The 26777-nt window shown below is 42.1% G+C and overlaps 1 protein-coding gene across 1 annotated transcript in view; it reads left to right on the forward strand.

Annotated features, from left to right (window-relative positions):
* Nucleotides 1-4230: 4230 nt before the first annotated feature.
* Nucleotides 4231-26777, forward strand: part of plb1 (phospholipase B1) — a 32766-nt gene continuing 10219 nt past the window's right edge. Inside the window, exons 1-30 of the mRNA XM_023973976.3 lie at nt 4231-4428; nt 5021-5074; nt 5894-5957; nt 6185-6219; nt 7414-7495; nt 7602-7653; nt 7760-7837; nt 7943-8008; nt 8097-8167; nt 8297-8372; nt 8890-9000; nt 9139-9204; nt 9310-9381; nt 9804-9878; nt 10006-10066; nt 10689-10747; nt 10922-11001; nt 11177-11220; nt 11420-11528; nt 11672-11723; nt 11842-11922; nt 12081-12146; nt 12302-12408; nt 12648-12729; nt 12857-12961; nt 15103-15198; nt 19902-19973; nt 20187-20264; nt 20475-20535; nt 20787-20845. Of these exons, the coding sequence (XP_023829744.1) occupies nt 4353-4428; nt 5021-5074; nt 5894-5957; nt 6185-6219; nt 7414-7495; nt 7602-7653; nt 7760-7837; nt 7943-8008; nt 8097-8167; nt 8297-8372; nt 8890-9000; nt 9139-9204; nt 9310-9381; nt 9804-9878; nt 10006-10066; nt 10689-10747; nt 10922-11001; nt 11177-11220; nt 11420-11528; nt 11672-11723; nt 11842-11922; nt 12081-12146; nt 12302-12408; nt 12648-12729; nt 12857-12961; nt 15103-15198; nt 19902-19973; nt 20187-20264; nt 20475-20535; nt 20787-20845 (2190 nt within the window). The 5' untranslated portion in view covers nt 4231-4352. The remainder of the gene's footprint in view (nt 4429-5020; nt 5075-5893; nt 5958-6184; nt 6220-7413; nt 7496-7601; nt 7654-7759; nt 7838-7942; nt 8009-8096; nt 8168-8296; nt 8373-8889; nt 9001-9138; nt 9205-9309; nt 9382-9803; nt 9879-10005; nt 10067-10688; nt 10748-10921; nt 11002-11176; nt 11221-11419; nt 11529-11671; nt 11724-11841; nt 11923-12080; nt 12147-12301; nt 12409-12647; nt 12730-12856; nt 12962-15102; nt 15199-19901; nt 19974-20186; nt 20265-20474; nt 20536-20786; nt 20846-26777) is intronic.

A 26777-nucleotide genomic window follows, 5' to 3' on the forward strand; every position in this document is an offset into this window, starting at 1 on the left:
ATTTAAATAAACACTATAAGTACAAAAGTATATGGACACCCCTTCAAATTAGTGGATTCGGCTATTTCAGCCACACCCGTTGCTGACAGGTGTATAAAATCGAGCACACCGCCATGCAATCTCCATAGACAAACATTGGCATTAGAATGGCCTTACTGAAGAGCACAGTGACTTTCAATGTTTCACTGTCATAGGATGCCACCTTTATAACAAGTCAGTTCGTCAAATTTATGCCCTGCTAGAGCTGACCCGGTCAACTGTWAGTGCATARTGCCAAMTGTAAAGTTTGTTGGAGGAGGAATAAAGTTCTGGGACTGTTTTTCATTGTTCAGGCTAGGCCCCTTAGTTCCAGTTAAGGGAAATCTTAACGCTACAGCATACAATGACATTCTAGACGATTCTGTGTTTYCAACTTTGTGGCAACAGTTTGAGGAAGGCCCTTTGCTGTTTCAGTGTGATAAWGCCCCCTTGCACAAAGCAAAGGTACATACAAAAATKGTTTGTTGGGATCGGTGTGGAAGAACTTGACTGGCATCRAACACCTTTGGGATGAATTGGAACACCGACTGCGAGCCAGGCCTAATCGCCCAACATCAGTGCCCGACCTCACTAATGCTCTTGTGGCTGAATTGAACCAAGTCCCCGCAGCAATGTTCGAACATCTAGCGGAAAGCCTTCCTAGAAGAGGGGAGGTTGTTATTGCAGGAAAGGGGGGACCAACTCCATAAAAATGCCCATGATTTTGGAATAAGWTGTTCGTCGARCAGGTATCCATATACTTTTGGTAATGTAGTGTACATYGTGTAATCAACTATATTTCTCCCTCGCCTTTCCATCTGGCAGTCCCTTTCCTCTGTAATCGTTACAGATAGATAARGAACAGAGACTGATAATCATAAGTGATGATCAATCAATTTAACTTCACATTGTTATGAAACACGTGCCTATGTTGCTGACCAAGAGATTGGCCCTGAGGACAATCTATAAAGAAATCAAATGTGTGTACATCCATATCAACATCAAATGGTTACCCATTCATATTACTCATTTATGATGAAACCATGAAAGACAACTGCTCTTGTAATTGCTATTGCATGATAGCTATTTCATCAACCAACTGCCCYATGCCTATACCCATAATTAATACTTATTCATACTAATTAAAATTCTTATTTACTCATTTATTTTCATACTGTTTGAAATAAAGTATGTTTTGTAACAGGGAGTCATTAGCTGCCTGTCCTTGTAGCAGGAAGTCTTTAAGGTCAAGGATATACGTTTTTTTTTTAATATCTCTGTTATGTCACTGTCAATCTATCACCAAGGAGGCTTAGCCATTTTAAGGACATTTCCCCACGAGATTGCATTTTAGAGTGTTACACAACGTATAGCCTACTAAAGGATTGTGATTTGCATCTATGGTATACAACCATTGCCAGAGGCAGAACAGATAATAAGGTAAAAGTTTATAATAACACCTTGTAATAAAGCATTTATAAGGGATTAGAAAATAGTTTATTCATAATTTATTAAGGCTATGTGTCACACTCCAATAGGGTATTTTTTTCCTCTTAATCACATCACAAGGAACTTTTATCAGTTAAATAAAAACACCAATATAATACTTTTTTTGTATTACAWYTTTTTWWAAATGTTTTATAAAAACATGCTAATTAGGCAATGTCTCATTAAATATGTGCATATTTGCATATACCGCAAATGTTTTTTGCTGTACTGTATATGCAAGCCTACATATTTAGGTTGAACAAGTAGAGCAGGTTGTGGATACATACTTTTTTCATATTTCTATCTGTAAAATAATTGTTGGTGCATATTTCCAAATAAAATGCTATTGAGAATCTAGATTTCTACAAATCAACAATTCTCTCTTTGCAAGTCTGGAGAATCTATCTAAGGACAACCACAAAACATGTGTTGAATGCAGACGCTTCTGAAGCTGAGAAAATGTTGTTGGTGTGTGGGAAGAGTCCTACTTTTGGGAAACGGCAGTTAAAGAGAAGTACAATGAATTTASCCTACCAATTGCCAAATGCCTATTTACAGTGCCTTCAGAAAGTATTCATACCCATTGACTTATTCCACATTTTGTTGTGTTACAGCCTAAATTCAAAAAGGATTAAATATATTATTTTTCTCACCAATCTCAAATAAAGTAAAATGTTATTGGTTGCCTAAACATACAGTATTTAGCAGATGTTATTGCTGGTCTTGTGAAATGCTTATGATGCTAGCTCCAACAGTGAAGTAATATATAACAATACATGCATAACAATACACAGACAGTGTGGTGAAGAAGGCGCAACAATGCCTCTTCAACCTCAGGRGGCTGAAGAAATTTGGCTTGTCACCTAAAAACCTGACAAACTTTTACAGATGCACAATTGAGAGCGTCCTGTCGGGCTGTMTCACCGCCTGGTACGACAACTGCACCGCCCTCAATCGCAAGGCTCTCCAGAGGGTGGTGCAGTCTGMACAACRCATCACYGGRGGCAAACTACCTGCCCTCCAGGACACCTACAGCACCCGATGTCACAGGAAGGCCAAARAGATCATCTGCGACCGAGAGACTGAAAAACAGCTTCTATCTCAAGGCCATCAGACTGTTAAATTTAAACAGCAATCATTAACTCAGAGAGGCTGCTGCATACATACAGACTCAAATCATTGGSCASTTTAATAACTGGATCACTAGTCACTTTAAATATTGGCACTTTAACAATGTTTACATATCTCACATTACTCATCTCATATGTATACACTGTATCTTATGCCATCAATTGCATCTTGCCTATACCGCTCGGCCATCGCTCATCCATATATTTATGCGTACATATTCTTATTCCATACCTTAAGATTTGTGTGTATTAGGTAGTTGTTGTGGAATTGTTAGATTACTTAAACATTACTGCACTGTCGGAACTAGAAACACAAGCATTTCGCCACACTCGCATTAACATCTGCTAACCATGTGTATGTGACCGATAACACTTTATTTGAAATCTATAAAGTAAGATAATGCATTTAAGAAATATAGAAATATTATCACAAGCAATTTATTATTTTATTTCTATATATTTCAGACCCCTTGACTTTTTCCACATTTTGTTACCTTACAGCCTTATTCTAAAATGGATTGAATAGTTTTTCCCCCTCATCAATCTACAGGCAATACCCCATAATGACAAAGCAAAAACAATTTATTTTTTACGGAAATATAATTTACATAAGTATTCAGATCCTTTACTCAGTACTTTGTTGAAGCACCTTTGGCAGCGATTACAGCCTCGAGTCTTCTTGGGTATGACGCTACAAGCTTGGCACACCTATATTTGGGAAGTTTCTCCCATTCTGTCAGGTTGGATGGGGAGCGTCACTGCACAGCTATTTTCAGGTCTCTCCAGAGATGTTAGATCGGGTTCAAGTCTGGGCTCTGGCTGGGCCACTCAAGGACATTCAGAGACTTGTCCCGAAGCCACTACTGCGTTGTCTTGGCTGTGTGCTTAGGGTCGTTGTCCTGTTGGAAGGTGAACCTTCTCCCCAGTCTGAGGTCCTGAGCGCTCTGGAGCAGGTTTTCATCAAGGATCAGAGGTTTTCGTAAAATGAGCAGGGACTATGCTGTCCTAGCTTCAGGGGTGCCAGCACAGAGAATAGCTGTAATGGTCCTATGTGTAACTGGTGTAGAGAGTCAGGCACAGGACAGCAGATATAAGTAATCAACGTATTTTACTCAAAAAGACAAATTTACGAAGTAACATCACGAGCCCACAAAGACGGACCAAATTACAATAAACAATCACTCACAAACACAACATGGGGAACAGAGGGTTAAATAATAAACAAGTAATTGGTTGAGTGAAGCCAGGTGTGTAAGACAAAGACAGAACAAATGGAAAATTAAAAGTGGATCGGAGGTGGCTAGAAAGCCGGTGACGTCGACCGCCGAACGCCGCCCGAACAAGGAGATGGACCGACTTCGGCGGAAGTCGTGACAATRGCTTGAACTGGGCWCAGCTGGGGCTGCCCCCTCTCTCTCTCGCTCTTGTCTTTGCTTTCACTTTCTTCCATTCTTTCTTCCATGGGGATTTTCACCATAGTGATGTCACAATGTCCCAGCCATGCCCTTGAACGAGAGCCCAACCCCCCCTACTATGCATAATATGCATATGCATGATGTGTATTATATATCCTGGATAGGTGTACCGTTGAATCACATCAAACCGCGAGGTTGAGGAAGCAGGACGGTAAAGGACAGTAAGCCCAGACAACTGAGCTGTTAGACAAACAGACAGATAGTCAGACAGACAAGACAGACAGAAGACAACAGGTGGCCTATGAGGACAAACTTTGACAAACAAAGGATGCTTCCATTACTGKTTATAGCTCTGCTGGGGTTCTCCACAGCACCAGGTTTCTATGCACTTCTATACTCAAACTCTCYGATTGTTTTAAACATAAAAGTTTACAAACTGGGTGAATTGAAGAATACCAGTGGCCTTGTGTCTTCGGTTTGCAGGAATGGTATTGGGGAAATATCGCAAGTAGAGTCAAGTTGTATTCCTGTGGTGATTATTGGCATGCCTGAGGTCTCTTATATTTCAGTATAATTGATGTACTGTTGCCCGCTTTGGTTGTACCATTTTAATGTATTTCTGCATAGTTAAAGTAACACCTTGGGGACCTTGTCAGGCTTTCAGGAGTGAGACAAAAACAGTATAAATCATATGGGACAATGAACTCTCTTATTGATACTGTAGGGGACATGACAGCATTCTTGTTGAATGTGTTCTTGTCGCCTCTCTTCTAAGATGATAACGCTAAATTCATTGAGCAAATTTGCTCTGAGAAAGTATTTGAGAAAACCTAAGATGTTATTTAATGTATGCATACTTCATGTATGCTTTCCACATCCATATAGCAGTAAGCAACATTGATTGTATAAAAATATACWGTATTAATCTCCATAGTATGTGACCTGTAATGTCGCTTTTGTTATTCCCAGCCTCTGCACTGCCTTGCACTCAGATCTCTCTCTCCAAGACCCTTCCCTCCTCAGGTGAGTCTGTTCACTAATCAGTCATTAGCGATATACAGTAGTTGTTATCAATGGCTTGACAGCCGAGGAGGGAAAGTACATCTTAACTGGGTTAAGAACAGTATGATCTGGCCTTGTACTCTGCTTGATGTCTTTGAGTTCGTTCAATGATATGTCTGGCCACCTAGAATATAGAGATACACTCAGTGTACAAAACATTAAGAACACATGCTCTTTCCATGACATAGACTGACCAGGTGAATGCAGGTGAAAGTTATGATCCCTTATTGACATCACTTGTTAAATCCACTTCAATCAGTGTAGATAAAGAGGAGGGGACCGGTTAAATAAGGATTTTTAAGCCTTGAGACAATTGAGACATGGATTGTGTGTGTGTGTGCAATTCAGAGAGTGAATGGGCAAGACAAAAAATGGAAGTGCCTTTTAATGGGGTATGGTAGTAGGTGCCAGGCGCTCCGGTTTGTGTCAAGAACTGCAACGCTGCTGAGTTTTTCCACACTCAACAGTTTCATGTGTGTATCAAGAATGGTCCACCACCCAAAGGACATCCAGCCAACTTGACACAACTGTGGGAAGCATTGGAGTCAACATGGGCCAKCATCCCTGTGGAACGCTTTCGACAACATCTGGAGTCCATGCCCCGACGTATTGAGGCTGTTCCAAGGGCACAGCTCCAATATTAGTATGGTGTTCCCAATGTTTGGTATACTCAGTGCATATCTTCAGTCTCTTTAGTCCTTTTTGAGTTGAGTTGGCTGTTCTGAACGATCAACCAGTGCAGCCTCAGGTCGGCTCCTAATTTCACTATTTTCTCTCCAGCTCACAGTGTCAGACCCTCAGATGTGGCTGTGCTCTCTGCCATTGGACTTCCCCACACACACAGGTAAGCAGCACATCAAATGTATCTAACCTTGATAGATTTACATTTACATTTAAGTCATTTAGCAGACGCTCTTATCCAGAGCGACTTACAAATTGGTGCATTCACCTTATGATATCCAGTGGAACAACCACTGGATAAGGGGACACCACCAGGTGTCAATATTGAATCATCCCTAGTGTCAATGTGAACGCAGCCTTTCAACCTTCTGTTTCTCTCACTCTCTGCAGCAGCGAGCTGTCCAGAGTGTTATCGAGACTTCATGGTAAGCCCCTGCTATTCATGAGGGTTTGGGGGTTACTCAATGTATCAAACCAGTTCTTTGAAACAGAAGAAAAGGTCTTGCTCCACAGTCTAATATTATTGCGMAAATATGTATGCAAACCCAGGCTATTAACATAGACAGACACAAGTACACACAAATACAAAATTCTAATTTCATGTGACCTTCAGCACCAAGTTACAGTCTGCATCAAATAATATCTCAATAAAACACACTTATTGGTTGATAAGACATTTTGGCCTGCTGACAGATCTTCCTCTTCCATGACAAATGTCCTCCCATTGCAATCTGACCCTCGTGTATACTTACGCAGAATTTTCATCTCACTTCATCAAGATAATCTAGAACCAGACAGAATTTAGGCTTTTACCTTTTAAACAATTTATTTGTCTTCTGAACAATTTTCAATGATAGGCTTGTGCGGGAAAGGATAAAAGCATTGAAAAACTGAATACATTTGGAAGAAATTATGCACTTGAGACAGTGGGAGTGTTAGGCCTGCTCTTATATAAATTACTGTAACTGTTGAAAGGTTTACATTTACATTTAAGTCATTTAGCAGACGCTCTTATCCAGAGCGACTTACAACTTTCACGTGTCATTACATAAACTTACAACTTTCACGTGGTTTCACGTGTCATTACATAAAAATAATTGTCGTTTTTTTTAGACGATACACAAATAGAAGAATGAACAGTTTCCCATCTAATAGGTTATTATAGATCATTTTAGTATCAATTCATTAACCTCACACTACCGTGCGACATCTTCATCGGTCCGGTATCAGTACCAACCCTGACAATACTAACGATAGAACCACCAGTCTTTGCCRCCAACAATTTCACAAGAAAGCATTTCACAAGGAAGCAATAAAGACAATASAAAAGAACATAAATAAAGATGAAGTGATAGACACACTGTACTCTCAACTCACGTGGCACTTACTGTATGTCAGTACCAAGASAGTCCTACGTGTCTGGTCAAACCGATTTGCCCACGTGTATCTACAGTATATCTATATAGACAGTACATACAGTACTTAATACATAGAGCCTACAGGGCCATTTCCTATAATGTTGTTTTCACGCCATAAAGTGCCAAGTCGTGTGCATATGACAATGTTGATTTCACTTATAATCAAGCAACTTCCTCCCCCCTGTCTCTCTGCCCCGCTAGAGTTGCTGACCATGTTTAACCCTGCAATGACCAGTACTCTCCTTGGTCAGACAAACCTCTATTCTGAATCCTCACAGCACAGGTAAACCACAACTACATTTGCTCCCTGTGAGAGTAGAGACCGAGACAGAGTGTGAAAGAAAGAGTGAGAAAAGTAGTATTTCAGACCATGTTTTGTTCATTTGCAGGGCTCTTGTCGAGCAGGCAAAGGAACTAACCCTCTCCCTCAGGAGTAACCAGGTATTCTAGCGACTCTCCTTCTACATCACCCAACACATTGTCCTATTGAATCAGAACAGCTTCCCCGGTTGTCGTCTCTGACTTTGTCTGTTCTTCTCTCTGATAGGCCGTTGAGCTAGACACAGACTGGAAGCTGGTCATGCTATTTGTTCAGGTGGATGAGCTCTGTGTATGTCAGGACCAGGTCAGTAGCCACCTCACATGTCTGGATTTCAGTCCACGTCTTCATTTCATGACTTTACAGTGTTYATAGCTGCGTTCCTTTGAGTGAGTGTTTGTGTGTATGCAGGTCAGCGAGACAATCAAAGCAGCTGTCCATCAGGTGGATCTTGCGCTGCAGGTGCTGCAGTCACAGGTGGGTTTTGGTGACTCGTGTGACACTCAGCAATGCTACAGTACATTCATTTAGATGACCGTTAAGATTGCTCTTAATGTGTTTGCAGTTGAAGCGGACCATTGTCAATGTTGCACTGTGGTATGGAGAGTATGATACTGGATTTCGTTATCAGAACAGGTGACTTTCTCAACCAATTGCACAACTCCTCAATCAGTCGGTGCACTCATTCCCTGAGTTTGAAACTCTTCAGTGATTTCAATCTATAGTTTCTGGTAGGCATTTGATTGCTTGTATGTCTATTGACAGGATGTGTCAATGTATGGAGGAAAAACATGAAGGGGAGCTCAGACTACTGAAGGCCATCCTCACGCAAGTCCTCCAGGTTCAATGTCTTACATCTACGTCATCTACACTATATCCCCAACATCTATGTGCTGTTTACATTTGATCCACTATACAAATAAGATAAAAAGAGATTAGATTGCATGTTATTGTCTGTTTTCACCCCCAAARATATTTTGCATCATAAAAAACCATTACGGGACATAAAATACGGTAAACAACATACAGAACATACAGACCTACTGTAATACAGACCTACTGTATGTTGTTTACCGTATTTTATGTCCCGTAAGGGTTTTTTATGATGCAAAATATTTTTGGGGAAGAAAACAGACAATAACATGCAATCTAATCTCTTTTTATCTTATTTGTATAGTGGGAAAAATGGCTATAGGAGATATGGACGGAAGGGGCTGTAGTACAGGGTACTTTACAAGTTCAAATAAAAGTGGCACACTCATCTCTCCTTGCTGGGGATTTAGTGGACCAATATTTCAGTTAAAAATGTGTATTATATATAGTTATTTTTACAAACTATTATTCATGGTGGTCAATAGGAGTCCCTTGATCGACACCTGGTGGAGAAGCAGTGGTACAGCARCAGAGATGACTTCACCGTCCTACTGCAGGATGCCCCCTTCATCACATCAGACCCCGCCTMTTTTATTGTGAGTGACAAGCCATTAAACCCTCCCTACAATTTKTATACATTAATGTGCCTATCCTATTGTGTGATGCAGAGTTGAGTTGTTATGGTGTGTGCGTACGCTTGCATTTCTGATGCATASGTGTTAATCTATGTACAGAGCGCTGCCCCCAGAGCGGGTGAACAACACACAGACAAACTGGCAGTACAGATGTGGGCCAACTTGGTGAGTCACACAAAATACTACACATGCTGCTAACACACTGTGGCATTGTCTCGGCTCTCAGTTCTAGTCAAGGCAAACAAATGAGACTTGTTTTCTGTTTTTCAGCTGCAGCCCACCATAGGCCAGCAGAACATGGAGGAAAATAGCATGATTATCTCTGTGMTATGCCCCAGTGAGGTGAGAGAGTGTGGCCTCCAACACACACCACACCTGGGTTCAAGTAGTTTTCTTTCAAATACTTTCATTGAGACTGCCTGGAGTGCCAGAGTGTGGTTTGTACTTTAGGGCCCATTCATTGGTTCCATTACACCAAACAAGCTCAATAAAGTGCAGCTAAGGTAGTTAAAAGAACACAAATACTATTTGGACCCCTGCCTGAAGTCTGGTAAATACAGTATCGTGTGGGATTAATAGAATGTACTGTACATTGTGCACATACTGTACTATGAGCTGCCTATAAAAGTCTCACACAGTATGATTCATACAACTGAGAAATATTGATGTTGTTGTTTTCAAACCTTCACCCCCCACCCTCTTTACATTTCTCTCTCTCTCTCTCTCTCTCTCTCTCTCTCTCTCTCTCTCTCTCTCTCTTGCAGGACCGGCCTTTCCTGAGAACCGAGAGTAACTCTCCATCAGATCGTACCAGTGAGCCCTCTCCTCTTCTCGACCCTGTGAGTTATTGTTGTCATGTATGAGGCCTGATACTGTATGACTATTAGACCCCTGCACATGGTGGTCTCTGCATACACATTATACATGGTAATTACTCTGGATGTGCTCTGTGTGCCTTGTCATCAGATCATGGGCACTCATATGCCCTGCGAAGACCGTAGCCCTTCCAACTCCCCACCCACCTCAGGTGAGAGGAATCCTCACAATTATACAACATACAGTGTACAATATACAGCTTGTTTGTTGAAACAGAGCCAGTATGCCCTGGTCTTGTATAACCCTGCACTTACTGCAGTTTCCCAAACTAGGGATYGCTAGATGCGTTGTAATTAACAAAGCGGTTTCTGTTTTCTTCTTGCAAGTGTGGCTCTATCCTTTGAACTGTTTAAGCTACACCATATTATGACCCCGTCGCTGAAAGATAAGACTTCCGTTTCCCTCTACTTTGCCCATTAGACTCAATAGAACAGAATGGATAAGACCAGGCACTAAATCAGACTGGGGGTAAAATAACATCATTAATGATAAAGTTWTTTTCTACACAGAAGATCATAAAAAAATATCTTCTGAATTTCACAACACTTTTCCGATGCATTACAGTCTCTTCAAACCATACTTCCTTCAGATTGAAATACTTTCAAAAGTACTGTCCGACTGAATTGTAATAGACTGTTACAGCCCCAATTGAAAATTGGCAAAAAAAAGTTTTAGAAAACAGACAGTGCGATGTCAACAGGTTTCTGATTGTGCTACCTGGATAAAGTTTGCCTTACTTCATTCTCATCACCTGCTCTTCTATGCGTTCACAGTTCACGCCCTCCGGCCTGGCGATATTAAAGTAGTAGCTGCAGTGGGCGACTCTCTGACTGTAAGTCACCTGTTCCTTGTTTACCTTTTATCTGTACTATAGTAGCTAGTACATTAGTGAAGTAATCTACATTACCCAGTTGTAGGACTGTTGCTCATCATATTTTATTGCTACCCGTATTATTACACTCATGCTATTGCTATATTTATAACACTCTCTTTGACCGATTGGCAGGCGGGCAACGGTGTCGGATCGGGATCCAGCGTAATCAACCTACTGGATGTCCGGACGCAGTACAGGGGGTTATCATACAGGTGGGTCCTTATCATAAAGGGTCCTTATCGCTCCTACAATAACACAGCAGTACAAAGTGCAGTGTCAATGTCAGTTCATCTTCCTTTGCTGTGGGTTACCTGGAGGTAGAGGTGAACACTAATCTATATGGTTTACATCTCTAAATAGTCTATAATCAGCCTTTGTGTTTCTCAGTGTCGGTGGAGACGAGAACCTCACCACCGTCACCACTCTTCCCAGTGAGTCCCCTTCTTGTTGCTGTCGTCTTGTCTTAGCTATCAGGCTAATTGTGTAGCCAAAATGTTGCCCAAAGACTGGAATACACATTCACACATTTACATTCAGAAGAGTAAGAAAAATGCTGTTGTTTTATGTGCATCRTTATCAATGTAGTCAGGTTTGACGGATATGTCTTTTGTCTTTTGTGTTGCTGCTCAGATATCCTGCGTGAGTTTAACCCCTCCCTGACTGGCTACTCAGTGGGCAAAGGMAAAGAGGACACCACTCAGGCCTTCCTCAACCAGGCTGTGGCCGGAGAAAGAGCCAAGTGAGTCTCATCATCAGTCCATATGATACTCTTCTATCCAGACATACCTGCCTCTCTGACTGACTATGTTTTACTGAATATGTTTTGTCGTTTTTATACTGTTGCTGAATAGTGATGTTRGATTGTCTGTGTTTGTTTTTAAGGGACATACCAGACCAAGTGCGAGCACTGGTGGCCAGGATGAAGAATGACTCGGTAAAAGACAATCCTGAATTATATTTCAATCTACTTTTTGTTTGCCTACCACACATAGATTGATATAATAAGCAAGCTTATATGTGAACATGTTCTCCCCCTCTGTCCTCTTTCACAGAGCRTTAATTTCCAAGAAGACTGGAAAGTTATCACTTTGTTCATTGGAGGCAATGACATGTGTGAATACTGCTACAACTCTGTGAGTACCAATACTTGATGATAAGATACACTACATCCAGATACAATACAATACCATTCTGTATCGTGACCTCCTCTAAGAACTCTGTCTGCAGTGATATGGTACCGGATGTGCATGTTCCATTGCTCTGACTGTCACTACCTTTCATTGTCCCACAGCTGTTTTACTCCACTGAAAACTACGTGCGCCACATTCGTGAGTCTCTGGATTACCTTCATAAACAGGTAAGAGCTGTAGACATGYCACAGTTATTTCCACATTTTTACATTTACAAATCTTATCAGCAAGCACATGCATTCCTGTGTTTTCAATTACTTGTTGTTTAACACAAACACTTTTTCTGTCTCTCTGTCTCTCTCTATCTGTCTCTGTCTCTCAGGTGCCGAGGGCCCTGGTCAACCTGGTGGAGCCTCTCTACATCCCCATCCTGAGACAGATGTACACAGAAAAAAATGCCTATCTCAAGTGCCCTACCTGGCTTGCCAAGTAAGAGTCCCTCCCTGCAAGTGGAGAAACTAACTAGAGCAGTTGCTGGAGGGAGTTTTCACCATTGTAAAATCCATGACAGGGAGGGTGCAAGTGCACACTTTGAGTCAGGATGCGCCCTATCCGCAATCCTCCTCATCAAGCCACCACTTTCATATATTTGCCATTACGCAGGGTAATATACCAACGGATCTCTGAAGTCTAGATCAGTAACACCTGATCGTGTGTCTCTCCCTCAGTATTCTGTGTCCCTGTGTCATCTCGCCTAAGGAGAGCTCTGTAACACTTCAGAAACTCCACGTTCTGAACAGAGATTATCAGGTATGGCAAAGACTCATTCTGCAGTGCATTGAGACCACAATATTATACATGACTCTATGGTAAATACCATAAGAGGGTGGTTGCTCATTGATTACCAATAACAAAAATGAACTGTTACCTCTTTCAGCGTGGACTGCATGAGCTAGTGGAGTCAGGACGATACGACACCCATAACAACTTCACGGTGGTCCTGCAGCCTTTCCTGCGAGACATCATCATTCCAGTGATGGAGGTTAGGCACACTGCGTTGTCACTCACTTGTTCTCTAAAACAACAATTGTACGACTGAACCGTGTGTATGAATATTCCAATGCCGTTACATGGCTACACACACACTCCACGCACAATGCACGCACACAACCATATACTCCGGCAGACGGACACACGCTGGTACACACACACCACACAACACACACACACACACACACACACCAACACACACACACACAACACACACACACACACACACACACACACATATATATACACAGGCAGACGCACACACGCATGTACAGACACACACACACAACACTGAGTTGATCATGTTCATTGTAATTACTATGCATTGTTTCATTGAGTGAACAATCTTTTTGGTACATATACAGTATATATATGAGAGAGAGAGAGCAAAGAATAGTTTTTATACATATACAGTGCCTTCGGAAAGTAGGTTATAGCCTTATTCTAAAATATATATATTTTTTWAATTCCATCGTCAATCTACACACTATACCCTATAATGACAAAGCAAAACAGGTTTTTAGACATTTTGCTGATTTATATATTTTTTTAAACAGATATCACATTTAMATAATTATTCAGACCCTTTACTTAGTACCTTGTTAAAGCACCTTTGGCAGTGATTACAGCCTTGACTCTTCTTGGGTATGACGCTACAATCTTGGCACACCTGTATTTGGGGAGTTCTCCCATCTCTGTCAGGTTGGATGGGGAGCATTGCTGCATAGCTATTTCCAGGTCTCTCCAAAGATGTTCGACCGGGCTCTGGCTGGGCCACTCAAGGACATCTCAAGACTTGTCCCAAAGACACTCATTGTCTGTGTGCTTAGGGTTGTTGTCCTGTTGGAGGGTGAACCTTCGCCMCAGTCTGAGGTCCTGAGYGCTCTGGAGCAGGTTTTCATCAAAGATCTCTCTGTACTTTGCTCCATTCATCTTTGCCTCAATCCTGACTTATCTCCCAGTTCCTGTCGSTGAAAAACATCCCCACAGCATGATGCTGCCACCACCATGCTTCACCGTAGGGATGGTGCCAGATTTCCTCCAGATSTGACGCTTGGCATACCTGCTTGCTCCACGTTGACGATCCTCTCTCACCTGAGACCCTGAGCAGTCGACGGAAAGTGAGGAGAAAGAATGAGGTGAGGTGAAGGCTTCCGAGCCTCACGCGCAGCACCCCCACAGCATGATGCTGCCACCACCATGCTTCACCGTAGTGATGGTGCCAGATTTTATCCAGACGTGACGCTTGGCATTCAGGCCAAAGAGTTCAATCTTGGTTTCATCAGACCAGAGAATCTTGTTTCTCATGGTCTGAGAKTCCTTTAGGTGCCTTTTGACAAACTCCAAGCGGGCTGTCATGTGCCAAACGGGCTGGTTCTCCCATCTCCACAGAGKAACTCTAGAGCTCTGTCAGAGTSACCATCTGGTTCTTGGTCACCTCCCTGACCAAGGCCCTTCTCCCTTGATTTCTCAGTTTGGCCAGGCGACCAGCTCAAGGAAGAGTCTTGGTGGTTCCAAACTTCTTCCATTTAAGAATGATGTAGGCCACCGTGTTCTTGGGGACCTTCAAGCTTCATGCTGCAGAAATGTTTTGGTACCCTTCCCCATATCTGCGCCTCAACACAATTCTGTCTCGGAGCTCTACGGACAATCCCTTCGACTTCATGGCTTGGTTTTTGCTCTGACGTGCACTGTCAACTGTGTGACCTTATATAGTGAAGTGTGTGCCTTTCAAAATCATGTCCAATCAAGTTGTAGAAACATCTCAAGGATGATCAATGGAAACAGGATGCACCTGAGCTCAATTTTGAGACTCATAGCAAAGGGTTAGAATACTTATGTAAATAAGATATTTCTGTTTTTTATTTTTAATAAATTAGCAAAAATGTGATTTTTTTTTCTTTTGCTTTGTCATTATGGGGTATTGTGTGTAGTTTGCTGAGGAAAATTGTTTATTTAATTAATTTTAGAATAAGGCTGTAGCGTAACAAAATGTGGAAAAAGTCAAGGGGTCTRTATATCCTCTTGGGTTTCTAAACTCACCTGCACACCTTTTTACTTTTTTTCTGCACTTTGTCTTTCACACAAACACAAACACACATATTGACACTACACTCTCTGTCTGACACATAGGATGGACGTCCAGACCGCACTTACTTCAGTCCCGACTGCTTCCATCTCAGTCAGAAGGCCCAGACTCGGATGGCTCGTGGTCTCTGGAACAACATGGTGAGACCCAATACACTCTTAGAAAAGGGTTCTGTGGCTGTCCCCAGATAGAACCCTTTTGGGTTCCAGCTAGAACTCTTTTGTGTTCCAGGTAGAACCCTCTGTGGAAAAGGTTTTACATGAAATCCAAAAGGGTCCTACCTGGAACCAAAAGGGGTTCTTAAAAGAGTTCTTCTATGGGGACAGCACAACAACCGTTTTTGCTTCTAGAGAGAAAGAAATGTGCTATGAGTGTAACACATAATATGTATGGCAGCCTAGGCAAACCCTTCACATTGTCAAATGTTGAACTTGTTTTGAAGTTCTGAAAACTACAAACGGTCCCAAATCCAGATATTTTCAAGTCATTGAGGTATCATTATCAAAACCTGAGTTAGGAGGTTTTAAAGTTGACTTCAGCCAAAAAGTAAAAACGGAGAAAACGGCATTCAAAGACTCTTGTTTTTTTCTAATTCCATTGAGAGGCATGAGAGGAAAAACACCAACACAACTTGATTGTTTCAAAAGAGATTGTCACTACATTTATTATTTTTTWAAACAGTAACTGCTGGTATTGTTTGCATTCAATAATCATTACTAGAATTAATGATTCTACTATACAATAATAGATACATATACAGTATAATATAATGATACAAAATAACGTACATTTCACTGCGATTATGAACCATCAACAACAAATTCCTAAAATGAAAAACATTCAAGAAAGATCTGTTTGATTTGACYATATATAACACTGCCACTGGAAAGATGGCAAAAATAATGGTAATAATTAGCTATGCCATCTTGTCTTCAAACTTGTCTTCAATAGTACTGTTACTCCAACAACTATAGTCTACCTTGAACAAATGCAAAGTAGATGCAGGTAGTGAAGGCCTGATAGTTTATAAAGTCTAGCTTAATGCATTGTGTACTTAACTAGCTAGCTAGCTATCTTAACATACCTGCTTGCTCCACGTTGAAGATCCTCTCTCACCTGAGACCCCGAGCAGTCGACAGAAAGTGAGGAGAAAAAATGAGGTGAGGTGAAGGCTTCTGAGCCTCACCCCAATGACCAGGAAAATGCCTGAGATGACTCTGGCCCAGTGGGAGTACGATTCATTAAGAAGGTGAACCCATAACTTTTGGCCGATCCGTTTGTGGTATCAGGCTGGGTGAAGAAGGAGTTGGGTTCTGTTCATTCGGTCAAAGTATCCAGAGGTGGACTTGTGTTTATTTTGTGTGTGTCTGCTGCTCAGAGGAAGAGGGTGCTGCGCGTTTTGAGACATGAGGTGAAAGTGGTGTCCTGCTTTGCTCTCCGGAGCAGTGCACCGCTGACAGGAGTGACAACTGGGGTGGGGTTGAGTGTTAGGGTGGATCAACTGAAGTTGGGGATCCCCGGTGTCTGTGATGCATGCCATTTGGGGCGACTCAGACCCGGTGGCGAGCGCAAGACTTGGAGACCCTGTCTGTCATTCTGAGTTTTGATGCAGAGTGTTTTCCAGATAGTCATGCTAGGGTATATACAGTTGAAGTCGGAAGTTTACATACACTTAGGTTGGAGTCATTAAAACTCGTTTTTCAACCACTCCACAAATTTCTTGTTAAAAAACTATAGTTTTGGTAAGTCGGTTAGGACATCTACTTAGTGCATGACACAAGATTATTTCACGTATAATTCACTGTATCACAATTCCAGTAGGTCAAACGTTTACATACATTAAGTTGACTGTGCCTTTAAACAGCTTGGAAAATTCCAGACAATTATGTCATTGCTTTAGAAGCTTCTGATAGGCTAATTGACATAATTTGAGTCAATTGGAGGTGTACCTGTGGATGTATTTCAAGGCCTACCTTCAAACTCAGTGTCTCTTTGCTTGACATCATGGGRAAATCAAAAGAAATCAGCCAAGACCTCAGAAATCAAATTGTAGACCTCCACAAGTCTGGTTAATCTTTGGGAGCAATTTCCAAATGCCTGAAGGTGCCACGTTCATCTGTACCAACAATAGTGTGCAAGTATAAACACCATGGAACCACGCAGCCGTCATACCGCTCAGGAAGGAGACGCGTTCTGTCTCCTAGAGATGAACGTACTTTGGTGCGAAAAGTGAAAATCAATCCCAGAACAACAGCAAAGGATCTTGTGAAGATGCTGGAGGAAACAGGTACAAAGTATCTATATCCACATTAAAACGAGTCCTATATCGACATAACCTGAAAGGTCGCTCAGCAAGGAAGAAGCCACTGCTCCAAACCGCCATAAAAAAGCCAGAATTACGCGTTTGCAACTGCACATAGGGACAAAGATCATACTTTTGAGAGAAATGTCCTGTGGTCTGATGAAACAAAAATAGAACTGTTTGGCCATAATGACCATCGTTATGTTTGGAGGAAAAAGGGGGACGCTTGCAAGCCGAAGAACACCATCCCAGCCGTGAAGCAGGGGTGGCAGCATCATGTTGTGGGGGTGCTTTGCTGCAGGAGGGACTGGTGTACTTCACAAAATAGATGGCACCATGAGGCAGGAAAATGATGTGGATAAAATGAAACAACATCAGTCAGGAAGTTAAAGCTTGGTCACAAATGGTCTTCCAAATGGACAATGACCCCAAGCATACTTCCAAAGTTGTGGCAAAATGGCTTAAGGACAACAAAGTCAAGGCATTTGAGTGGCCATCACAAAGCCCTGACCTCAATCCTATAGAAAATTTGTGGCAGAACTGAAAAAGCGTGTGTGAGCAAGGAGGCCTACAAACCTGACTCAGTTACACCAACTCTGTCAGGAGAATGGGCCAAAATGCACCCAACTTATTGTGGGAAGCTTGTGGAAGGCTATCCGAAACGTTTGACCCAAGGTAAACAATTTAAAGGCAATGCTACCAAATACTAATTGAGTGTATGTAAACTTCTGACCCACTGGGAATGTGATGAAAGAAATAAAAGATGAAATAAAAAATTATCTCAAATATTATTCGGACATTTCACATTCTTAAAATAAAGTGGTGATCTTAACTGGCCTAAGACAGGAATTCTTATTAGGATTAAATGTCAGGAATTGTGAAAAACTGAGTTTTGAAATGTATTTGGCTAAGGTGTATGTTAAAGACAGGGAATTCTTATTAGGATTAAATGTCAGGAATTGTAAAAACTGAGTTTGAAATGTATTTGGCTAAGGTGTAAGTAAACTTCCGACTTAACTTTATATATATATATATATATATATATATATATATATATATGGTTAGATGGCGGTGCACAAAAGAATTCGGAATGGTGACATTTGGGCGATCGGTTTTCTATCGCTCATTTGCACGTCAATGATATCATGTCACCGTGTGGGACTGTGGATCAATTAACCTTGTCGGAGTGGGCACCCTCATTCTAGTTTGTGAGCTAGGCAGGCTACTGCCTGGGAAGGTAGGGGGAGCAGGGGAATCTATCAAATAGCGCACCTCTAACTTTGTACATTACTAATGCAATTAGTAAAATCAGTCACACTATGAAATACTACCAAATAAACCACATATCATCCATAATACTGTGAATATATAGTTTCACAAACATATTTTTGCATTTTTTTCTGTTTTGAGCAAAATCATTAAGAATAATATAAAACAAGTCTGCACACCACCAAGGTGAATTGGTTTAGTCTTGACTCTTGGTTGACAGTGTTGGGGGATGGGTAATGTATTGATGCTCGAGTGCCAAATCGACACAAATTTGTTTCTATTTGTCTTTGTTACATCTTTTTGATATTATTTTTGTATATATTTTTATATTTATATAGTTTTAAATGTTATGATTATTTATTTGTGTTGTTCCAAATGTCTGAATTAAATGACAGTTAGTGCAGAATGGTGTTTTTTTTGGTGGGGGGAGCGGGGGGTAGCCCAGAGAGCCTTACAAGCTAGAACCGCCACTGATAGGATATTGATTGCTTTGCTACCTAAAATCGAAATAATTCTGAACGGCTGAAATTACTGCAATACTTTTAATATATTTTCATAACTTTTCATGACATTTTTGCCAGCTAATAGGCCTGACCACTGATCAAGCATCGGAAGAAAGTCTGAACCTCTTTTAGGAACGTTACTCATTAGCTACGGCGTATGGCTACTTTTAGACAAAATGAAAATCCGACCAGCCTGATGTAATTGATCTGTAGCATGTTGCCTTGAATGGGCAAGTCAGCTGCGACACTCAGGTCGGGGAAGTTTGAGCTAGCGTTTTCACATCGAGCATGCAAGCTAACATTAAAAAAAATGGAAACCAACAATTTTCCTTAAATAATGATGCAATATTTTTACATTACAATAAAGTAAAGGGTTTAAAGATTTCAAAACAACCAAAATCTCAATTTCCACAAAAACAAATTTTTGTTGCATTTTGCTTTTTTCCTAACAATAAGTAATCTGCGACACCTGACAGGTTCTCGTAGGCCACCTCACATATATCCATCTATATATTATATAGAGCCTGACATTTCATATATACATGTGCCAATAAATGTGACATGTCATAACATATACAGCATATGGCTCTGACTGTCACTACCCAAAACACAACACTGTGTTGCACTGAGGGACATAAAGGAAGATTCACAAAATTGAGACACAAATAACACCTTGAGTTGAAATGCAAGCTATTATACAATCCTCCCAGTTCTTTTCAATTCTCTGACATGTTGCTGAATCATTCTTGTTGCTTTTGTGTTCCACTAGCTGGAGCCTCTGGGCAAGAAGACTGCCCAACAGGACTTTAATGATGATATCCCTGTGAAATGCCCCTCTAAGGTACAACATTAAGACAATATGTTTACAATTGTCGGAACTATAGAACTACTGTGACGTCTTCACTTTATTTCATTGCATTTACTGAGATATTTTGGTCACCCTTTTGGAGTTTTACAGAAAAGAGTGCAATTAGAACATGTCAATTCACGAATATAAAGTGTTGATAGTACTATATGTTTAGCTGATACAACTGTGTCTCTGTCTTCCCCCAAGACCTCACCATTCGTGTGGACCTATGTCAACAGCAACTACACCTATGAGGAACCCACCCCAACACTTCCACCAATTACGGTAGTCCACCATTCCAGGTTTAAATCTCTGTGCCCTCCAGTAAAAAAGTTACATGTGTAGATAAGGTGGACCAAGTCAAAACTTTCAAGTTATAGAGGAGTAATGATAACTGTTATTACAGCAATGTGTTACTCGTTAATTTAGGTATTCAATATATGACAATGCTGTCTCACATTCATCTGTCAATATGTTGTCTGTCTTCTCTCCCAGAACTGGGGAAGTGACTTCTCTTGTGGGAATTTTGCTCCATCCACCTCTGTGCCTACATCAGGTGAGAGTGAGAGAAGTGTAGTAAGAGGTGACAAGGTTTCATAAGAGGAAGTGCATGACTGAGGGAARGCCAATGATCTGGTTGCATGACATTTGTCCAACCCCCTCACCACACCAATCACACAACGTGTCTGAGATAGGTGTCGAAACCCAACAGTGTATGATTAATTTGTTGTAACATTATGGACAATGGAAAGTAAAGAGATGCTGGTGTGTTTGTGTTTATGTATCAATATGTTCCTCTGTCCCCAGTTCATAAGCTGCGACCAGGAGATATCAAGGTGGTGGCAGCACTGGGAGACTCAAACACTGTAAGAGAGTGTTTGTGTGTGTGTGTGTGTGTGTGTGGTGTGTGTGGTGTGTGTGTGTGTGTGTGTGTGTGTGTGTGTGTGTGTGTGTGTGTGTGTGTGTGTGTGTGTGTGTGTGTGTGTGTGTGTGTGTGTGTGTGTGTTGCACGCCTGTGTGCATGGGGTGCTTGTAAATAGAACAATCTGAATGTGCTGATAGCAAATTTGCTGACATATCCAGGGATTTTTATGCCATTGTAATCCTTGGGCTGGCCCTAAAAGTCCAAACAGTGTAAAAAAACAACAACACTTGGTGCATTTTAGGGATGAAAATGCTTTAAGTGTAAACTTAAACTACTAACCAGATACAAAGTATGCAGAAAGAGAATGGACATATACAGTGGGGAGAACAAGTATTTGAACACTGCTGATTTTGCAGGTTTTCCTACTTACAAAGCATGTAGAGGTCTGTAATTTTTATCATAGGTACACTTCAACTGTGGGAGACGGAATCTAAAACAAAAATCCATAAAATCACATTGTATGATTTTTAAGTAATTAATTTGCATTTTATTGCATGACATAGTATTTGATACATCAGAAAAGCAGAACTTAATATTTGGTCGCAGAACCTTTGTTTGCAATTACAGAGATCATACGTTCCTGTAGTTCTTGACCAGTTTTGCACACATCGCAGCAGGATTTGGCCACTCCTCCATACAGACCTTCTCCAGATCCTTCAGTTTCGGGGCTGTCGCTGGGCAATACGGACTTTCAGTTCCTCCAAAGATTTCTATTGGGTTCAGGTCTGGAGACTGGCTAGGTCACTCCAGGACATTGAGATTTTCTTACGGAGCCACTCCTTAGTTGCCTGGCTGTGTGTTTCGGGTCGTTGTCATGCTGGAAGACCCAGCCACGACCCATCTTCATGCTCTTACTGAGGGAAGGAGGTTGTTGGCCAGATCTCGCGATACATGGCCCCATCCATCCTCCCTCAATACGGTGCAGTCGTCCTGTCCCCTTTGCAGAAAAGCATCCCCAAAGAATGAGTTTCCACCTCCATGCTTCACGGTTGGGATGGTGTCTTGGGGTTGTACTCATCCTTCTTCTTCCTCCAAACACGGTGAGTGGAGTTTAGACCAAAAAGCTATTTTTTGTCTCATCAGCACATGACTTCTCCCATTCCTCCTCTGGATCATCCAGATGGTCATTGGCAACTTAGACGGGCCTGGACAGCGCTGGCATGAGCAGGGGACCTTGCGTGCGCTGCAGGATTTTAATCCATGACGGCGTAGTGTGTTACTAATGGTTTTTTTGAGACTGTGGTCCCAGCTCTCTAGGTCATTGACCAGGTCCTGCCGTGTAGTTCTGGGCTGATCCCTCACTTCCTATGATCATTGATGCCCCACGAGTGAGATCTTGCATGGAGCCCAGACCGAGGGTGATTGACCGTCATCTTGAATCTTCCATTTCTAATAATTGCGCCAACAGTTGTTGCCTTCTCACCAAGCTGCTTGCCTATTGTCCTGTAGCCCATCCCAGCCTTGTGCAGGTCTACAATCTTATCCCTGATGTCCTTACACAGCTCTCTGGTCTTGGCATTGTGGAGAGGTTGGAGTCTGTTTGATTGAGTGTGTGGACAGGTGTCTTTTATACAGGTAACGAGTTCAAACAGGTGCAGTAAATACAGGTAATGAGTGGAGAACAGGAGGGCTTCTTCAAGAAAAACTAACAGGTCTGTGAGAGACGGAATTCTTACTGGTTGGTAGGTGATCAAATACTTATGTCATGCAACAAAATGCAAATTAATTACTTAAAAATCATACAATGTGATTTTCTGGATTTTTGTTTTAGATTCCGTCTCTCACAGTTGAAGTGTACCTATGATAAAAATTACAGACCTCTACATGCTTTCTAAGTAGGAAAACCTGCAAAATCGGCAGTGTATCAAATACTYGTTCTCCCCACTGTAGATGTTTTTATAATATCCTCTTTGGGAACTAACAATCACCTAAATAAAAGCTAGACAGTCAGGGAGAATTAAAGATTCCAAAAACTATGAATTTAGCAGTATTCATTTTGTTATTATGTTTGAGAAAAAGAAAAATGTGTAGAATTKCTGGAAATTGACATAGAAATGCTGAAATTTCTCTACAGCGCCAAGTTGGGGGCCTCTAAAATGTTCTCTAAAATGTAGCCGCGCTGATGTCTGACCTCGCTCATTCTTTTTTTGTTGTTCTTTTTTTCCAACTTTATTTAACCAGGTAGGCCAGTTGAGGTCAAGTTCTCATTTACAACTGCGACCTGGCCAAGATGAAGCAAAGCAGTGCAACAAAAAACAACAACACAAGAGTTACACGTGGGATAAACAAAAGTACAGTCAATAACACAATAGAAAAATCTATATACAGTGTGTGCTAATGGAGAAAGGAGGTAGGCAATAAATAGGCCATAGTAGCGAAGTAATTACAATTTAGCAAATTAACAGTGGAGTGATAGATGTGCAGATGATGATGTGCAAGTAGAAATACTGGTGTGCAAAAGAGCACAAAAGTAAATAAAAACAATATGGGGATGAGGTAAGTAGTTGGATGGGATATTTACAGATGGGCTGTGTACAGCTGCCGCGATCGGTAAGCTGCTCAGATAGCTGATGCTTAAAGTTAGTGAGGGAGATATAAGTCTCCAACTTCAGCGATTTTTGCAATTCGTTCCAGTCATTGGCAGCAGAGAACTGGAAGGAAAGGCGGCCAAAAGAGGTGTTGGCTTTGGGGATGACCAGTGAGATATACCTGCTGGGGCGTGTGCTACGGGTGGGTGTTGCTATGGTGACCAGTGAGCTGAGATAAGGCGGAGCTTTACCTAGCAAAGACTTATAGATGACCTGGAGCCAGTGGGTTTGGCGCCGAATATGTAGCGAGGGCCAGCCGACGAGAGCATACAGGTCGCAATGGTGGGTGGTATATGGGGCTTTGGTGACAAAACGGATGGCACTGTGATAGACTGCATCCAGTTTGCTGAGTAGAGTGTTGGAGGCTATTTTGTAAATTACATCCCCGAAGTCGAGCATCGGTAGGATAGTCAGATTTACAAAGGTATGTTTGGCAGCGTGAGTGAAGGAGGCTTTGTTGCGAAAGGAAGCTGATTCCAGATTTAATTTTGGATTGGAGATGCCTAATATAAGTCTGGAAGGAGAGTTAACAGTCTAGCCAGACACCTAGGTATTTGTAGTCCACATATTCTAAGTCAGAACCGTCCAGAGTAGTGATGCTAGTCGGGCAGGCGGGTGCGGGCAGTGATCGGTTTGAAGAGCATGCATTTAGTTTTACTAGCATTTAAAGAGCAGTTGGAGGCCACGGAGGGAGTGATGTATGGCATTGAAGCTCGTTTGGAGGTTTGTTAACACAGTGTCCAAAGAAGGGCCAGATGTATACAGAATGGTGTCGTCCGCGTGCGGTGGGTCAAGGAATCACCCGCAGCAAGAGYGACATYGTTGATATATACAGAGAAAAGAGTCGGCCTGAGAATTTAACCCTGTGGTACCCCCATAGAGACTACCAGAGGTCCGGACAACAGGCCCTCCGATTTGACACACTGAACTCTTTCTGAGAAGAAATTGGTGAACTAGGCGAGGCAGTCATTTGAGAAAAGAAACCAAGGCTGTTGAGTCTGCCGATAAGAATACTGTGATTGACAGAGTCGAAAGCCTTGGCCAGGTCGATGAAGATGGCTGCACAGTACTGTCTTTTATCAATGGCGGTTATGATATCGTTTAGGACCTTGAGCGTGGCTGAGGTGCACCCGTGGCCAGCTCGGAAACCGGATTGCACAGCTGAGAAGGTACGGTGGGATTCGAAATGGTCAGTGATCTGTTTGTTAACTTGGCTTTCAAAGACTTTAGAAAGGCAGAGCAGGATGGATATAGGTCTGTAACAGTTTGGGTCTAGAGTGTCACCCCCTTTGAAGAGGGGGATGACCMCGGCAGCTTTCCAATCTTTAGGRATCTYGGACGMWAYGAARGAKAGGTTGAACAGACTRGTAATAGGGGTTGCAACAATGGCGGCGGATAATTTTAGAAAGAGAGGGTCCAGATTGTCTAGCCCAGCTGATTTGTACGGGTCCAGGTTTTGCAGCTCTTTCAGAACATCAGCTATCTGGATTTGGGTGAAGTAGAAGCTGGGGAGGCTTGGGCAAGTAGCTGAGGGGGTGCGGAGCTGTTGGCCGGGGTTGGAGTAGCCAGGAGGAAAGCATGGCCAGCCGAAGAGAAATGCTTATTGAAATTCTCGATTATTGTGGATTTATCAGTGGTGACAGTGTTTCCTAGCCTCAGTGCAGTGGGTGGAGGTGCTCTTATTCTCCATGCTTTCGTCCCAAAACGTTTTGGAGTTAGAGCTACAGGTTGCAAATTTCTGTTTTAAAAAGCTAGCCTTTGCTTTCCTAACTGACTGTGTGTATTGGTTCCTGACTACCCTGAAAAGTTGCATATCGCAGGGTCTATTCGATGCTAGTGCTGTACGCCACAGGATGTTTTTGTGATGGTCGAGGGCAGTCAGGTCTGGAGTGAACCAAGGGCTATATCTGTTCTTAGTTCTACATTTTTTGAAAGGGGCATGCTTATTTAAGATGGTGAGGAAATTACTTTTAAAGAGCAACCAGGCATCCTCTACTGACGGGATGAGGTCAATATCCTTCCAGGATACCCAGGCCAGGTTGATTAGAAAGGCCTGCTTGCAGAAGTGTTTTTGGGAGCGTTTGACAGTGATGAGGAGTGGTCGTTTGACCGCGGACCCATAACGGATTCAGGCAATGAGGCAGTGATCGCTGARATCCTGATTGAAAACAGCAGAGGTGTATTTGGAGGGCAAGTTGGTYAGGATAATATCTATGAGGGTGCCCATGTTTACAGATTTAGGGTTGTACCTGGTGGGTTCCTTGATAATTTGTGTGAGTTTGAGGGCATCTAGCTTAGATTGTAGRCCTGCCGGGGTGTTAAGCATATCCYAGTTTAGGTCACCTAACAGAACGAACTCTGAAGATAGATGGGGGGCAATCAATTCACATATGGTGTCCAGGGTACAGCTGGGAGCTGAGGGGGGTCTATAACAGGCGGCAAACAGTGAGAAACTTACTTCTGGAGAGATTCATTTTTTAAATTAGAAACTTGAACTGTTTGTGCATAGACCTGGAAAGTAAGCCTGAAAAGATCTATCAATCTCTGCAGTAGATTGCAACTTCTCCCCCTTTGGCAGTTCTATCTTGACGGAAAATGTTGTAGTTGGGGATGGAAATTTCAGAGTTTTTGGTGGCCTTCCTAAGCCAGGATTCCGACACGGCAAGGACATCCGGGTTGGCGGAGTGTGCTAAAGCAGTGAGTAAAACAAACTTAGGAAGGAAGCTTCTGATGCTAACATGCATGAAACCAAGGCATTTACGGTTACAGAAGTCAACAAATGAGAGTGCCTGGGGACACACAGTGCCTGGGTTAACCTCTACATCACCCGAGGAACAGAGGAGGAGTAGGGTATGGGTACGGCTAAAGGCTATCAGAACTGGTCGTCTAGTGCGTTGGGAACAGAGAATGAATGGAACAGATTTCTGGACGTGGTAAGATAGATTCAGGGCATAATGTACAGACAGGGGTATGGAAGGGTGCGGGTACATTGGAGGTAAACCTAGGCATTTAGTGATGATAAGAGAGCTTGCATCTCTGGAGGCACTAGTTATGCTAGTTGAGGTCCCCGCATGTGTGGGAGGTGGGACAAAAGAGCTATCTGAGGCATGCTGAGTAGGACTAGCGGCTCCGCAGTAAAATAAAACAATGATAACTACCCTAACCAACAGTATACAAGGCATATTGACATTAGAGACATAAAGCGAGGCATAAAGCAATCTTAGGTGTTGATTGGGAGAGCTAGGTAAGACAATAACGGGTAAGACAACAATAGGTAATCAGCTA

Source organism: Salvelinus sp. IW2-2015, linkage group LG28 (assembly GCF_002910315.2).
Source record: "Salvelinus sp. IW2-2015 linkage group LG28, ASM291031v2, whole genome shotgun sequence".
Classification (NCBI taxonomy): Eukaryota; Metazoa; Chordata; class Actinopteri; order Salmoniformes; family Salmonidae; genus Salvelinus; species Salvelinus sp. IW2-2015.